This window comes from Rhopalosiphum padi, chromosome 1 (assembly GCF_020882245.1).
Source record: "Rhopalosiphum padi isolate XX-2018 chromosome 1, ASM2088224v1, whole genome shotgun sequence".
Classification (NCBI taxonomy): domain Eukaryota; kingdom Metazoa; phylum Arthropoda; class Insecta; order Hemiptera; family Aphididae; genus Rhopalosiphum; species Rhopalosiphum padi.
The window spans coordinates 37,403,529-37,421,103 of record NC_083597.1 but is presented as its reverse complement, the minus strand read 5'-3'; the positions used below and the strand labels follow the sequence as shown (position 1 = coordinate 37,421,103).

Sequence of the window (17,575 nt, the reverse complement as noted above, 5' to 3'; positions counted from 1 at the left end):
ATTTTTATTTTCTAGTAACCAAGGTTGTTTTTGCAGTTTGTTTATAACATAAATAGTATAACCGTATAGATCGTGTATTGTGTTTGAATCACAAAGTTCTAATACGTTAATAGTGTTTGAATCACAAAGTTCTAATACGTTAATTGTGTTTAATTACGAATTTAGTGTTGCGCGTTAAACGTTTACTGTATTTATTGATTGTAATTTATAATATCGTATAACTCGTTATATAATTATTTAATTACTAATTCATACAGATATTAATTAGTTATTGCTAATTGTATAACAATCAACATGCCTGCCAATCTACAAAGTATTAAAGTATACTGCAGACTAAAGCCATTAAAAAAGAATGATACATCTGTCGAGGTAAGCTAATATTGCTTTTTATTATACATTGAGTATAATAATACTATATTCATAATTTTTAATTTATAGTATGAAATCATTAATGACGTGGTATCAGGTATAGACGTCCTTGATTTAAAACACCAATCATCTAGAAATAACCACCACAATAAATATCAGTAAGTATAAAACGTAATATAAAGGAAGGGTCTTCAACCGACGGATCATAAACCGAGTTCGATCTTATCTTTATTTAAGGCCCGTGAACATATTTTTGATCGTTTAAACTTTAAAACATGTTTTCATTTGTGAGATTTCTTAAAAATAATATGTGGCACATGGTCTAAAACAGTGATGCCCAACCTTTTTTGTTCGGCGTGCCACTTTGGTAAACAATCATCTCCGAACGGGCCACCAAATATAAAAGTACAATGATCAGTATATCAACATATGATAAAAAACTGATTTATAAATTTGTGACGGGCCACACAGAATACCTTCGCGGGCCGCGGATTGGGCACCACTGGTCTAAAAGGTTGAAGACCCTTGATATAGAACATAGGAAATTGATTATACATTTTATTAATTATTAATTAGATATCATGGAGTATTTAAGGAAAACATTTCTCAAAGCTTGATTTTTGATATTGTGGCTGTACCATTATTAGACAAGTAAATATTTCCAATATAATAAGTAATAATATTGTAGATGTCGGTGATAGGATTATCAATGATTTTATAATATTATTTTTCATATAAAAGTACTTTTTGTAAACCAGGTTTTTAATTATAAAAATCTGATAGACGTTGTTGTAGGGTCTAGGCTAAAATAGCAAAAACAATAACCGCGAATTTATAATAGCGAGAATAAAAAAAAAAGCAATCATGCATAATAGCGAAACTTATAAATAAAAATTACATATATTTTTAAATGTTCTACTTTACAATTTCAATTTTATATTTTGAAGTTTGAAAACTTCAAAATATATAATTTTTTTTTTTTTACTTGCTATTTATGTTGCAACCTGCTACCGTATCGGTCGTTGCCACTAGTTAATGTGCTATCTTAATATCATTTTTTTTTTTTTATTATTATTATAATCGAATTTAATACCTAATGATTTTTAATAATATAAATTTTAAATATATAAATTTCTTTTATTATAATTCCGTATTCAAAAAATATACTATATTTTCTCTGTTATGTATTTTCGCCCTTGTTTTAAACTCGCCATTATTAATTCACGATTTTACATTTGCGTTTCTATTTTAGCCGTTTACCATTGCTATAATATTATTGTTGTATTATGTAAATAAGTTCAAAAAATGTTGTTTTTATTTTCAAAATAACTGTATGTCTAATAATAACTGAATACAACACCAGATAATATCATAATCTATATTGTAGGTATATAGCTAATAATTAGTTTTAGATCATCTTCAACGCGGGTAAGGGATATGAGGTTCGTTTGTGTTTGTTATCAATTTATCATACACCGTATTATATATTATTAATTATATTTTATGAATTATATTAACAATATAATATATATATATATTATATATACATAAAAATTATTTATACTGGTTAACATAATTCATTGATGAGTTGGATACAAATCTATACATCCATATATATATATATATACGTAAAATCTGTTTTTTACCAACGGTTAATCACATAAATTGCAGGAACGATTTCACATGTGAATTTCATTTTCGATTAAAAAAAAAAAAAAAATAGGGTGTCGTTAGTTACAGAAATAAAATATAAATTTTATGAACATGAACTATTCGACCCATCATGTTTTGTTATGGATTAATTTTAAAAATATAAAATAAAAAAAAAATATTAATTTTTATTATTACTCAAAAAATGTATACAATAAAAGTCAATGTTCATATAATATGTAACTTATAAACTGAAATACTAGTTTAAAATATAGTAACATTAATGCTGATAACTCGATATGATAAGCCGATATAGCACAATTTTATGTTTGTACATTTTTTTATCGGCGAAGTTGGGTTATACAGCTATTATGTTATAAAATAATATAAACAAATGTATAAAAAACGTATTTAAAATTCTGGGTTGTAGTAGTTATTTTATCGTTTTAGTTTAACTGTCACTTTCTATTTCAATATTCTAGGACAGGGATAATACCTCAGCTGATAGCGACCACAGAAAGCGCTCTAAAGCGACTGCTAGCAATTTACAGTTACTGTTTTATTTCTGGGCGTTGGTCATCCCTATATTATAAAATGAATGTTATTATCCAAGATTAAGTGGGATATATTAAATAGGATAAGCTATCTCATAATATTTTATCCATAGATTAAAGAATCTATTCAATTATAAAATTAAGTTACATTTTTATTGCAAGGTTGGAGGGAATGGAGTTTTTTCTTTAATTAGACTGGTATATTTAAAATGTTAGACTATTCTTATAAAGAAACGAAAATTTGTGAATCGACTTAACATCCATATAAATCCCGTGTAGGTACGAACATTGATGTATAATATATTTATTTTTATAATATTTCGAAAAAATTACCTATACATGTATCATGTATACTGTTTTTAATGATAAATAGATTCTGAAAAATGTATGGCTATGTCCTATATATATTTATATATAACTAATAAATTTGATTCACTTTAGTTAAAACCTCATACCTACACGTATATTATTTCAGATTTTTATCCGGAATGAACTGCACCATTTTTACATATGGACAAGTAATGAGAATTTTTTTTAAATATTTTTTTTTGAACGCATAATTGATTGTTTTTATTCCATAGACTTGTAGTGGAAAGACGCATACAATGTACGGATCCAAGGAAGACCAAGGTATTATACCTAGGACTTTTGAATACTTATTCAAATGTATAAAAGGTAATTATTGAAGTTCATTTATATATTTTTAATTTTAAACCTAAATAATACAAAAAAAAAAAAAAAACCAATTGTAGATCATCCAAATTACAAATACTCACTGGAATACATCGAAATCTATAACGAAGAGGTTTACGATTTGCTAGCAGTAAAAACTAAGAAATACATACTACTCAATAAAATAAATAAAAACATAACATTAAAGTGAGTTTATTAATTAATCATTAAATATAAAAAAATAATTGATTTAGATAAAACAATTAAAAATGTGATGTAATGCGTTTTATATAATTTACAGTAACAAAGTAAAATACAGCATTCAACAAAATGGAGATCTTGAATATAAAAATCTAAATAATACTCCAATTATTAATGTTAGTGATGCTTTACAACATATCGAATCGGGCAACTTGAGAAAAAAGATTTCCTCCACCACTATGAATCTACAATCAAGCCGGTCCCACTGTATATGTATTGTCACTTTGTCAAAAATGAAAGGCGGCCCTGTAACAAAACTAAATTTGGTTGATCTGGCTGGGTAATTATATATTTTATATTTTAAGCAGAGCAATGAAAGTATTGATTTTTCAGTTATGTGTGTCTCTGATCTCAAAATGATTATAGTACCAACTAACCTTTGGGGAGTCAAAATTAAAACATTTTCAGTACTTTTCAAAATAATTAGGAAAAACAAGAATTTTAATAAAAAACTAGTTTTTGGTAAAAATTATTTTTTATTTTGTACTCAAAAAGGAATAATCGTAGATACTTGAAATCGTTACGAAATGTTTACATTGATTTTTCCTATACATGATACAGTTTTAAAATATTTTTAATCTTGTAATATTATCAGATTAATATAAAATAATTAACGTATGACGACCACGAGTTGGGGTACTACTTGTAAAAACGCATTTATTAAAAATATTACTAAAAATAATAATATTATACAAACAATTTTCTATTTTTAAATATGCAAATATTTCTTGTATCTATAGTCATGCGAAAATAAATATTAATTTTTATAAATACTACACGTCATTTACTATTTATTTTTAGGTCTGAACGTATTTCAAATTCCGAAAATAACGAAAAGACGTTGATCGAATCTCGATTTATAAATTCATCGTTACATCATCTAAATCATGTTATAAATGTATTAGCAAATCCTAAAAAACACGTGCCTTATCGTAATTCAACAATAACATCTGTACTCAAAGGTTCACTAGGTACTGAATGTGCTACCGCAATGATCGCCACTGTAGTATTAAATCAACAATGCATTGGAGTTAGTTTAATTATTAATACACTTATAAAATTTGTCGATTAATCAGTTATAATCTCCGAGTAACTATTACAGGAGTCGATGTCTACTTGTCGGTTTTCTAAAGCAGTGTCAGCAATAAAACAATCCATAAAAGATACCCCAAAAACTAAATCTCCAAGTAAATTATTATTACTCAGAGATAAGGTGAAAATGTTAGAAATACAAAAGTTAACCTGGGAAATAGAAAAAGAAGTTTTAATAAAAAAACACAACGAGGTACCTTTTGATTTAATAGAAACCAAAATATTAGTTATTTGTACAGTAATTAAAAAGTATCATTAAAAACATGTTATTTATATGTAAGAAAATTACAATTTTAGTTTTAACCTATTAAAATATAAGTAATAAAATATTTTTTTTTAATGAACTCGACAAATATTCTAATCAATTACTTATATTTTATTGCTCAGTGCTTCTCAACTTTTTTATATCCAAATACCACCTACCCATTTTGAAAATTCACGCTTCAATAATTGATCTAATAATTTACTTTTTTTCACATGAGGAGCCTTTTATTAGGGACCCTATATAATTATGAAAATATTATATAGCTATATAATTATTGAATAAGCAAAATCATATTTAATATTCATAATAATACCACAGGTTGAGAAACGATATTATAAATTATTAAAATAATTTTAAAAATTAATATAATATACAGTAAAAGTAGATATTATTTATTTGTAAAATATAGTATTTAATTCTTATAATAAATTTGATAAATTAATTTAATTGATGTGTTATTTTAATTATAATTAGAACATATTTTAAAATATATAAATGTCTATATCCATGGGCTACGGCGATACAGCCTATTTATCCTATAAATCATAGAACCATAAAACATGATGGTTATATTTCTGAAATATTAAACTTTATGCATTTAGAATAATAATAATTAATATAAAATAGATGTAATATATTAAATTTAGTCTTGTACTTATTATTGGTATTCGGTAAATTTTAAACAAATTGCACAATGTTAATATAGATTCATTTTAAAACTTATCATATTTCTTATATATTTTATCCCTATTTATTTTCATATCAATAAAATTGTTCGAATTTTGATTTATATACATTCAAATCTAAATAAACTTAATTACTGATTTACAGTTAAAACTAAACAGGTGTTTCTCATTTCAAAAAAAGAGTTTGCATCACAATTTTTTTAATACTATAAAATTTATCTTTAATTAACGTCATACAAATTACAAACATTAGAATTAAAATTAATAGCCAAGGAAAAATTGCTGATTGCGTGTTGAATATACATTATAACTGGTATTTGTGCTTATAAAAATAGTTTCATCACAAACTTTTATTTAACATACAATAGTTTAAAATGTGATTCATTATTTAAAAAAATATTAATAATTCTTGGTTTTACTAGTTGGTTAACATTTTATCAAATGAAAAAGAAAAGGAGCAAGAAAGATCGTCTGAGGATTTTTTGTGCAAAATGATAGAAAACCAGATTGACTTAGAAAATAAAAAGACAAGTAATTCATTTTATCCAATTTTAGTAAACAGTGGTATTTGAAACTAAACATTATAATTTATAATTAAAGTATTATATTTAAAAAAAAACACAAAATATGATATTATTGTTATTTAATATTATCTTTTACACTACATTAATGTACGTAGCATTTAGTTTTTATTTATTTGTATTTTGGTAATTACTCTTAAACATAGAAAAATAAGTTCTAATATTAATTAATGAAAAAATATTAGATTTATGGATTCAATATCATAATTTATAAGTTACCATTAAATTTTAACGTCGAGACTTAAGGCTATATAGGCATTATGTATGAAAATGTGTCTCGACTGTATTAACATATTGTATGATTTAATATTATTCGATATTACATCAATTAAAATTTTTCTATAACATCTATTATTTGTTAATCTTTTCACTAGATATTATTATGCAAGTATGTATTTCAACTTTGATTTAATAATTAATTATTGTTCAATAAATTGAAAACCGTTTAGTGATGTATTATTAAAAAAAAATCCAAAACAGTTGTTACTATCAATATTTTTATAATAATTTTATCTTAACGTTTCTATATAAAAAAAAATCTTTTTTCTGTACTAGGTAATTCAGGTTAATTTATTTATATTTTATAAATACAAAAAAATATTTTTTTTTGATTCAAGATACCAAAATCAACGAAGATTTGATGAATACGTCAATTGAGAACCACGAAGAGTTAAAAGTAAATGATGTGGATTTTTTTTGCTTAATTGTTTGTTTATTTTGTAAGCTTAGGCAATGCACCTAATCTAACTTGTAAATAAAAAAACACTGTTTCATTTCAAATATTTTGTCAAATAATTTGCTTCAAAGAGACAAGAGTGACCGATCGTAATAATAATAATAATAATATGTATGAATGTATGGTCGTTGTTTAGGTCGATGGAATCAATGCGAACGTAGCACGTGACGTTCATGACGGTCGACCCGAACGGGATGACTATGCTATGGGAGACTGTATGGTCAAAATTTCGGCGGTTGATGTGAAGTCACCACCCGTTAAAGAATTTGGCGATGGAACTAATGATAATCTGAAGATGACCAAGGTTTATTTTAAATTCATTGTTTAATTTTAAATATATTTCATTAATAATTTTCTTTTTGAATATATTTTTATTTGAATGATAATTATCCAGATACATTTTTCCAAATATATTGACAATATGTTTGGCCATGTATTTATTTAGCATACACATAACGCGTGCCTATACACTGCCTAAACTATGTTCTATGATTTTAAGTTTCTACAGCTTAAAAATATTAAATTTTGACATTAAGATATCAATAAAAATAATACATTAATTGAAATAAAAACGTTTAAATATTATTAGGTATAATAATATGTATATTTTTTTGAAAATGTTTTGGTTAATAATACATCTAGATGATTTATGATTTGATATCAAAATTATCTAGCTTTTTCCGTATAAACTGATTTAGAGATAATAATAATAATAATAATGCGTGGAATTTTAAGGTTGATGGAATAGTTGAGAACTTAACAAGTGACCTGAGCGGAAATGAACTTAGACCGAATTTTAAAACCGTGGACGGCAATAACAACGTCTCGGCGGTCCACGTTATGGCACCATGCGTTGTGCATCGTGGTGTCGAAACTGATGATAACACAATTACCCAGTCGGAAACTATAGATAATAATATGGTTATGATATTAGAAAATTCAGAAATCTATAGATTGGCGAACGTTTTTCTTAAACACTGTAAACTAATTGTTTTAATTATAATAATAATTTCGATGTTCAAACCGCAACGTTTGATATGGAACAAACAATTAGACGCTGATACTGTAAACGATAACAGGTAAACATATTTTAAATATAAAATATTGATTTTAAAGATTTTTGGTTTTTAAAAACACATCAAATGATTCAAATATAATTCAAATATTTCAAAATATTTAATTTCATATTTTGAAAAATACAAAATGTACCCTTTATGTAGATTTATAGGAGGAATTACTTCATTCTTCGAGTTTGTTGCCATTATGCTACAGTTTTACGTTAAACAACTCATAACTAATAAGCAATATTTAAAAAATGTTTAGATAGGAATTTAATTTTGTGATAGATTTTATAAATTCATTCTTAAACCAGTGATACAATTTTCAAATATCAAAAAACGTTCGACGATTAATTTTGTATTTTTAATGCATATTAACGTAGATCATTAGATACCGTTACATTGTTTTCGCTAGAAAACAATAAATAAAAAAATAAATGTAGAATATTAGTTTTTAATTTTTTTTTAATGTTATAGTGCCATTTTCAATACTCTAAAGTATCTAAAACCAGGATTAAGTATGGATAGTATTATGCCTGAATGGTTAAAATCTCATTTGTATCCGGTGCAATTATGCCCAGATGGCGGTAGTCTTCAAACTCACTGTTGCTGTGGCCAATGTTTATGGATCTGTATTAAGCCGGTAAAAAAAAAATAATAATAATTATTAGGCATTCGTAATTAATGGAATGTAAAATAATAAATTGTAATATGCATTAAAACACAATAGTTCTAAAATAATGTTATATGGTTGGATTTTGTGATACTCGTGCAATATGCTATCTACCGTCATTTGACATTGAACTAATATAATGTTATCTACAAATAAAAATCATCTTATTTTTATAATTCAATATTTTATTTTTTAAATGTTTTCAATGTTTTCATTGTTAGTGTACCGGTTATATTTGTATGTGTATTACATCGTTGAGGAATGAATTAAATACATTGTTATTCAGTATGGTTGTACATAGCACCGCTGCTCGTCCTCTAGTTAAGATTTGGGATTCTAATGGTTCCATGTGTATTAATATTATATTTTCATTATTGGCGTATCTCTAGAGCGTTTCTATAGTTATTGGACCATGCAATTTTCAGATTAATTAATCGCGGTCTTATGGACAAATCCATATTCATTTAAAATTAAGCAATATATTAAGCATTCTATTTATTAAAATATCTTATATAACTTAATTTAATATAATTGGGTAATACGGTGTATTCCGATCTAATTTCTTACTTTTTTTAGTACATCGTAAATATATGGTTTTTAAAATATTTCATTATGAATTTCGTTTTATACTATGTCTTATAATATTTAATTTAATTAGTTGCTTCAACTTGTTTAATTTTTAATTTTAGTACACACTCTTTTACTTACAAACACAGATCAACTGACCAAATTTTTTATTTTTATAAAAATTAAAAAGCCTAATAAAATTTCAAAATCTGTAAGTGTAGGCTCAAAGGTATGATACAATTCGGTATAATTAATAGATAATGTCAGATATTCAATTTTTTTTTACATACCACTGCATACCAAACATTTGGGTTGATAGTATATTGTACGAGTAACAATTTTGTTTGGTCGTATTTACCTAACGCGAGTAAGCTGCTCTACAATAATAATATTAATTTGTGTGTTTATTCTAGATCAACGACAGAACTAATGAAAAAATGATAAGTAGCTTTTGCAATTGCCAACAAGCGCCATCTGTTATGGAGTTTTCCAATACAGAAAGTGATTACCGACTGATTAAGGGTCTAACTTGGTTAAACAAAATGTTTGAAGAATACTTGACGTTAGAAAATTCGGCACTCAAAAGAGGGATTTATTTGCTCAGCTATGCCTTTGTTATAATCGTAATGGTAATGGTGCTGTTCAAACTGTTCCGTTTGAAGTTGATCAATAAATCATACTCTTACAACGTGAACCTTGACAGGTGAATATAATATAATAGACAATAATTATCTAACGGTTTGATGGATATCAGTTCAAAAAAATGAAACACAAATAATATATAATATTAATTAGAATAAAAATTATTAAAAATGTTCAAACACATATTCATTGAGTTTGCATATATTATGATGTTATATTTAGTATCGGTTTTATCGTTCCTACTGTTGTCTTTCACTAAATATAACTATATAAATATATGAAATTATCGTTTTAAATAAATCGTTTTTAATAAGTGTTTTTTCTAAATAGAGAGTAAAATTTTAAGATTAATGTTTTGAGGGATAGAATATTTTAACAGAAATAATCTGTACGTTACTACTTATATAATTCTTTGTGTTTTTCTGTTATTAAGTATTTCTTACAATCCTACATGAATAAAAATAAGTGGATCATTAAATATACATATATATTATAGGTACGTATCGAATAACCTATTAGAATGTATTCGAAATTATATTGAAATAAAAATTATTACATTACATTTATTTCAATACTTAACAATTTTACAAGACTGAATAATATATACATCTAAACAATAAAAATATTTTAATATTTATTTCATATATTTATCCATTCAACCTTTAAATAATTATTATAACTCCCTCCTATATGGCTATATTTACTATTAACAAGCATTTCAATTGTACAATAAAATATTATGATCATAATATTATCATGATATTCATACTTGAGGTTCCATTTTTCCAGTATCTAATATAACTAGGGCTCGTATTTATAAAAACATTATTTTTGTAAAGCACAATTCATAACTATTAGTATTTATCAAATTTATCTAGTTAAATTTGACTAGTCATTTTTTCATATTTATATATATACAGTGAAACTTCCAATTAACGGTCATCGAAGGGACCATAAATAATGACCGCTATTTAGAGGTGGCCGTCCTATAGCGGTGACAATACATGGCATAACACTTGATGGGACCAAAAAATCTAACCGTTACATAGAGGTGACCGTTAACTGAAAATTTACTGTATATATATACTTAATAAATTGTAAATATTATAAGCAAATCGTTAAACTATATAAATAGGTCTTATGATATTATGAAACATTCAATTTTAAAATATTTAAGTATTTTAATAACTTTTTTCTTTACGATCACATTATTAATTCTATTTATAAATGTGTAATTATTAATCAAAAGCCTATACGGAATTAATTAATTAATTATATATTTTAATATTTATATACTTAGAAAGATTTATAAAACAATATATAAATTATAATATGATATTACTTTATGAATTTATTTTAGTGTATAGTCATAAGTTTATCTATTTCGGTACTATCTATAATTATCAAAATTATGTTCTTCGTTTTCCAAGTTATAACTACAGTCACTATGAGCATTGACTTCATATTCAATCTCTGGCAGAAGTTGTAGCTCATTTTCTCTGTCTTTAGCAAATTTTTCAAAATAATCTTACTAGGCAAGTGGTGAATTCTCACATTTATTAAATATTATATCAATGACTAATGTTATAACTAATCGACTATATTATTATTAATTAATAAATAAGTATCATTAATATTTGTACTATAAAAAAAAAAAAAATGTTTTCACAGTTTTGTGAAATATTTCACCCTATATTTCACATAAAATATTTCAGACTTAAAGCACTATTTACATATTGTAAACATGGCTGTTAAATTAAAATGAAAAATTCTCGTCGATTTTAATGTTGTAGGTTATTTAAAATTTTCAAAAATCGACGAATTACAACATGTTAACGTTTACGTCATAATTTTAGCACTATTAAATTATCATATTAACGAAAAAAAATAGTTATTAATACACTTATATTTATGTACAAATAATAGAAAAATAAAATATATATTTTTATAATTTATGTGATTTTATAGTTCAAATATAAACACTCAAAACACCACACAACCAAATTCAATTATGGTACATGTTGTGTCTGATCAGTTATCAACTCGTCAAGTTCTTCTGGAGCAAAACACAGATGAACCACTTCAACATCCTCGTTTTATTATAAAAGTTAATAGTGACAAAAAACCAGTCACAGAAAATAACAATAGCAATTCGCAAAATGGCTTGAAGCGATATGGTTTTCGGCGATGGTTATAGAGAGTAAATTTGTATAACGGTAACTTAATTGGCTATGGTAAGTGACATCTCCCATTTACCTCTATACATAATGCAACGTATTATCTAATTCCGGGATTTACACAAGTAATTCTATATACTTTATTTTAATTTATATTTTTACTAGTGATCACTATAAAACATTAATATATTTTTATAAGTCCAAGATTATGGAAAATCTATTCCAAATTTGACGACACAGTTGAATGAAAATTAATATTTTGCGATCATGCAAAATATGAGTAATGATAAACATGTAGTCAAATTCGAAATAACTTTTCTTTTAACCTTAGACTTAAAATAATAGTAAATAATTTTTTTAAATGGCACTAATAATATATTCAATTTAATAGTAAAAAATAATTAATGTTTAGCAAAAAATGAGTAGGCAATGTTAACCAATTAAATTAAAAAATTAAAAATAATAAAGAACATTTTTAATTTCTTTGACCAAATTGATAAATTTTAGTTATTCAAATATATTTGTTGGATAAATAGAGTTATAAAAACAATGTTTGAATATAAATTATATAAAACTATATTTCCTAACAAAATGTTTATATGTAGAATGTTCATTGGATCCTTCATTTTATTGTTGGAGTTAGATTTATTAAATATTATAAATATTATGCTAAAAATCGGTATTATATATATATTTTTTGATATATAAAATTTCAAAGTGAAATTACCGGTTTTTTATGATAATATTTATAATATTTAATAAATCTGACTCCAACAATGAAATGAAGGATCCAATGAACATTCTTTTTAATTATCAATTTGGTCAAAGAAATTAAAAATTTTCTTTACAAAAAATTCAATATTTTGCATATTACTAAGTAATTAAATAGCCAATAGGTAATAAATATGTTAAACATTTATTCACTTATCAATTTTTGTTTATCATTTTTAATTTTCTTTAGATACATATTATTTATTGCAGTAGGTTACAGTGTTCCCCAGGAATGTAGTTGGGTAGACTTGATTATTTTATGCTTCATTGAAATTAACTAGATAATCCATTGAAAGACAGAAAAAATCTAATAAATTGTTTATAAAATTTTATTATAAATCTAGTTAATTTCAATGAAGCATAAAATAATCAAGTCTACCCAACTACATTCCTGGGGAACACTGTAACCTACTGCAATAAATAATGTGTACCTAAAGAAAATTTAAAATGATAAACAAAAATTGATAAGTGAATAAATTTTTAACATTATATTTATTACCTATTGGCTATTTAATTACTTAGTAATATGCTAAATATTGAATTTTTTATAAAGAACATTTTTAATTTCTTTGACCAAATTGATAATTAAAAAGAATGTTCATTGGATCCTTCATTTCATTGTTGGAATCAGATTTATTAAATATTATAAATATTATCATAAAAAACCGGTAATTTCACTTTGAAATTTTATATATCAAAAAATATATAATATATAATACCGACTTTTAGCATAATATTTATAATATTTAATAAATCTAACTCCAACAATAAAATGAAGGATCCAATGAACATTCTACATATAAACATTTTGTTAGGAAATATAGTTTTATGTAATTTATATTCAAACATTGTTTTTATAACTCTATTTATCCAACAAATATATTTGAATAACTAAAAATTATCAATTTGGTCAAAGAAATTAAAAATGTTCTTTATTATTAAAAAAAAAAAAAAAATAGATAGATAAATAGATTTACAATAAATAATATATTCATATTTTATATTGAAAATTTTACGTTCTACAATTTATGCTCTATACATTTTTTCGCCAAGTATTAAATATTTATTTAGTTAGGTCGAAAAAATAACAAAATTACCCTTGTTGGACATTTTTCAACCACCCAGAGGCACTGGAAGAGAGTCACGAACCAAAATTAACCAAAATTATTTTCTTATCACAATGAAAAAAGTGAGGGGACCTACAACAACAATTTCAAATTTCAAAAATAAGGACCACACCAGTACCTATATATTATATACGTCATTATAGCACGCGGCGCCACATTCTATGACGGGCGGATGGACTTTGTCGCTTATATATTACTTTTAAGTTAAAAATATAAAGAATCTTTCTTGTCAAAAATGTTATGATATTCAATTTTTATAAAAGCTATTTATATCATTAAGTTAATAGTTTTAGAGATATTGTAAAAAAAAACCGTAAAAAAGTAAAAAATTTCACCTAAAATCCAAGATGGCGGACGGTTGCGGACCTTGGAGGTATGGTACATTTTTTTTGGACAATCAGGGCCTCGAGACAAAACTTTTTGGCAAGTTTTAAAACTTTAGTATTTTTTGTAAGGCAACGCCTTTTTTGGAGCCCTTTTGACTGAACTAAAATGTCAAATAAACTTTATATTTTTTTATGTTCAAAATTATAGGTTAACAACATTATTTGGCATATTGGTATCATAGATATGTAAATATTTAAAGGTCTATGATTGATATAGGAAATAGATACTGAAAATTTGTATTATCCATTTTTATCGCGAATACCCAACTGTTTGGTTCATTAAGAGTTTATCTAAAACTAAAGTATTGTCATTTGTCAAGTGGTTTAGGATGTACTTTCATATTATGATATTGTAACCACGAAACCACAATAACAAAAAATTGAAAATTTTATGTTCTGTTACATCTGATTAACTATTATAATTTGACATATTATAGACCACGATGGTATATCGTGACGGATAGTCCGTATTTCTTTCGTATTCGTGTAATAGATAGAACATATAGAAGCAGGTACAAAATTATAAAGATATTATTACCTTGGGTTGAACGATAACGATTTATTACTTGAATTACTGGTCTTTGCAAATAATAATTGTGTTGTTCTAATTGGTGCACACGAATTGCACACCAAAACAGGTAGACTAACTTTTTTGAACGAAATGCGTCCCGGACGCAATTCGTGTTACCTTTGCACTTAACATTTTTCTTTAAGTTTCCAGTGGTTTTCAAATTTATTTTTATTTTTGGTATTTTTAAATTAAAAAAAAAAAAAAAATAATAATAAATAAATATTTATTATTAACATAATATTAATCTTGCTTTTAGTAGTTTGTACTTTTAGGCCGGATATATACAAGCACAGTGTATTCCGCGACGTTTTCCATCGAATTAAAAATAAACCAATGCATTTTGAGTTCGACGGACAAAGTAGCGGACTACGCCATGTATAGCTCCAGCCTTATAGATATTTTCGATAAAAATATTGGTGGAGAAAAATATAAGAACTAGGCTTGGCTTCAGACTGTCTCTTAAATAATGAAATAGGCAAGTACTTGCGTCCCGGACGAAATTCGTTAAAAAAGGTTCGACCTATTATTTTTAAGTCTACCAATTTTTGTACGCAATTCGTGTGTATCCGTTCTAATAAACGCCTCAAAGTCGTAATAAACTGTTATAACGAACATCTGAAAACCTCAAACCCCTCAACTTTGAACAGCCAAAACTCACTAACGATTAAATGAAAAATAATAATTATAACGTTAAAATTCATAAAAAAATAGCCTACTATTTCATGGCATTTTAAATATAGTGAAAAAAGTAAAAGTTGTTAGTGACTTCACTATTAAATATAAGGGTGAAATAAAAAAATTTGAAAAAAGTCTATACTTTTTGAAATAATGAGTTTAATCATAAAAATAGTCACGCGCGGACAGCGGAACAGTACGCACACGTTTATAGCCTCCGTGTTATGTGTATAAGCTAGTGTCGTTAAATCTGTTGGAATTTTTCGTAATTTATATCAATCGGCACAATTTTTAATTCGGTTATTGCCCTAATTGTCTAATACCCGAAAAAAACTAGCCTTTTTGTGAAAAATAAGTTTAAGTTGGTTAAAGGTCTCTCATAGCGACCGTTGTCCATAAAACATAGTTCGAAAAAACGTGTAAATCCGCATTCTCCATCCCCAAACGCAAACCCAGTAGCAAACACAACAAAAAATTTGCCACCCAAAATCACTTTTCAATATTCACTGGGTCGGCTGACCAAACCAAAAAAATGGAACAAGATCCAGACCTAAACGAACCCCCCACCCCTGGAATCAAATCTCCACTATCTATATTTATTCGTACTGTTAAGTATTACAATGCCTTTTGTGACAATATTAAAGAAATAACAAAAGTGATAATTTTTTATGCAAAAGCTCAACGGTATCAAACTGTCACTAGCTCTACTGATTCATATCTCACTGTAATTAAAGCCGGTTTTCATACGTTTCCATTCAAAGAAGACAGAGCCTTTAGAGTAGTCATTAGAAACCTCCATCACTCAACTCCAATTTCTGAAATCAAAAATGAACTTACTGCCCTTGGGCACATGACACACAACATAACAAATGTGTTACAGTGCATCACCAAACAACCTCTGCCGTTATTTTTCGTAGGCTTAGAGCCAACAGAGACGTATTTAATATCGATCACGTCTTATACTACTTAAAAATGAAAATCGAAGAACCCCGAGCCAAACATCAACCATTTCAATATCTCCGGTGCCAAGGTTAGGTACTAAATATTCTCATACATTCATACCTGGTTAAAAGTTAATAAAAGCTATTTACCCGTAAATTTTACAAAATAACTACTGAATTTTGCTGTATTTACTGCAGATATTATAAAATTTGTATCTCTTATTTTATTTCTTATTTTATATATTTTTTAATTATTATTTTTCATACTACATCTAACCTCTGCAAGTATACCATCTTATTATAAAGATTTATGCTATAGAAAAGTATATTACTTAGACTTTAGAGTAAATTTATATTGCTTAGTTTCCTAGATATCACGTATTAGTGGATTAATTTTGTTAGTTAATTGACAACGTTAATAGTGTGAATTTCTAGTGTTATTAAAAAGTGTACGTTTCATTATTTTATTTCATTTTTTGTATTAAATATGACATGTCTATAAAACATATTGGTAATATTAATTGGTAAATACGAGTACTTGTCTTATTTATATCCGTAACAAGGATTATTTCAATGTTTAATAGTTTATGAGGTTTTTAATTTGATAAATCAATTTATCATTATCGGTATAAAATAATTTAGAAACGTAGTAGTTCAGATATTTTTAAAATTTCAAGCAAATTCTCATGGTTGACCCTTACTCTCTTGCCTAAAAATACAATCAATATTATGTATACTTTAAGGAGATATATATACTTTGAAGAGGTATGTAAAATTATATATAAAAAAAGTGGGCGAGTGGGTATCGCTCTGCTGTATAGTAGAGATGAAGAGTAGGTCACTGGTCCCTATAATGGATGTGTTAAATTTGAATGCAATGACGGGTATCATTATACACGAAAAACAATTCTGAACGGAGATGATTTGTCAGTCAGTGATAATTAGTTGGATATATTATATTATTATTACTTATATTTAAATTGTAATATAACGTTATTTTACGCGATTTCGTAAAAATTTAAATTTCATACGCTCATAAAATGTTTTCTATATTGACGCTGAAATTTTTTTTTACAGTTACTTAAACGAAAACTTATGGATAACCTTGTATTGGATTTTTG

General features: G+C 25.6%; 1 protein-coding gene across 1 annotated transcript; it reads left to right on the top strand.

The window, feature by feature from the left end:
* Nucleotides 1–3,051: 3,051 nt before the first annotated feature.
* Nucleotides 3,052–12,210, top strand: LOC132917056 (uncharacterized). The gene is made up of 13 exons (XM_060977577.1): nt 3,052–3,091; nt 3,155–3,248; nt 3,326–3,452; nt 3,547–3,786; nt 4,308–4,536; nt 4,609–4,791; nt 5,972–6,080; nt 6,748–6,806; nt 7,003–7,170; nt 7,602–7,945; nt 8,402–8,567; nt 9,578–9,867; nt 11,775–12,210. The coding sequence occupies exons 1-13, from the start codon at nt 3,062–3,064 to the stop codon at nt 12,001–12,003; spliced, it is 2,268 nt and encodes a 755-aa protein (XP_060833560.1). The 5' UTR covers nt 3,052–3,061; the 3' UTR covers nt 12,004–12,210.
* The last annotated feature ends 5,365 nt before the right edge of the window (nt 12,211–17,575 follow it).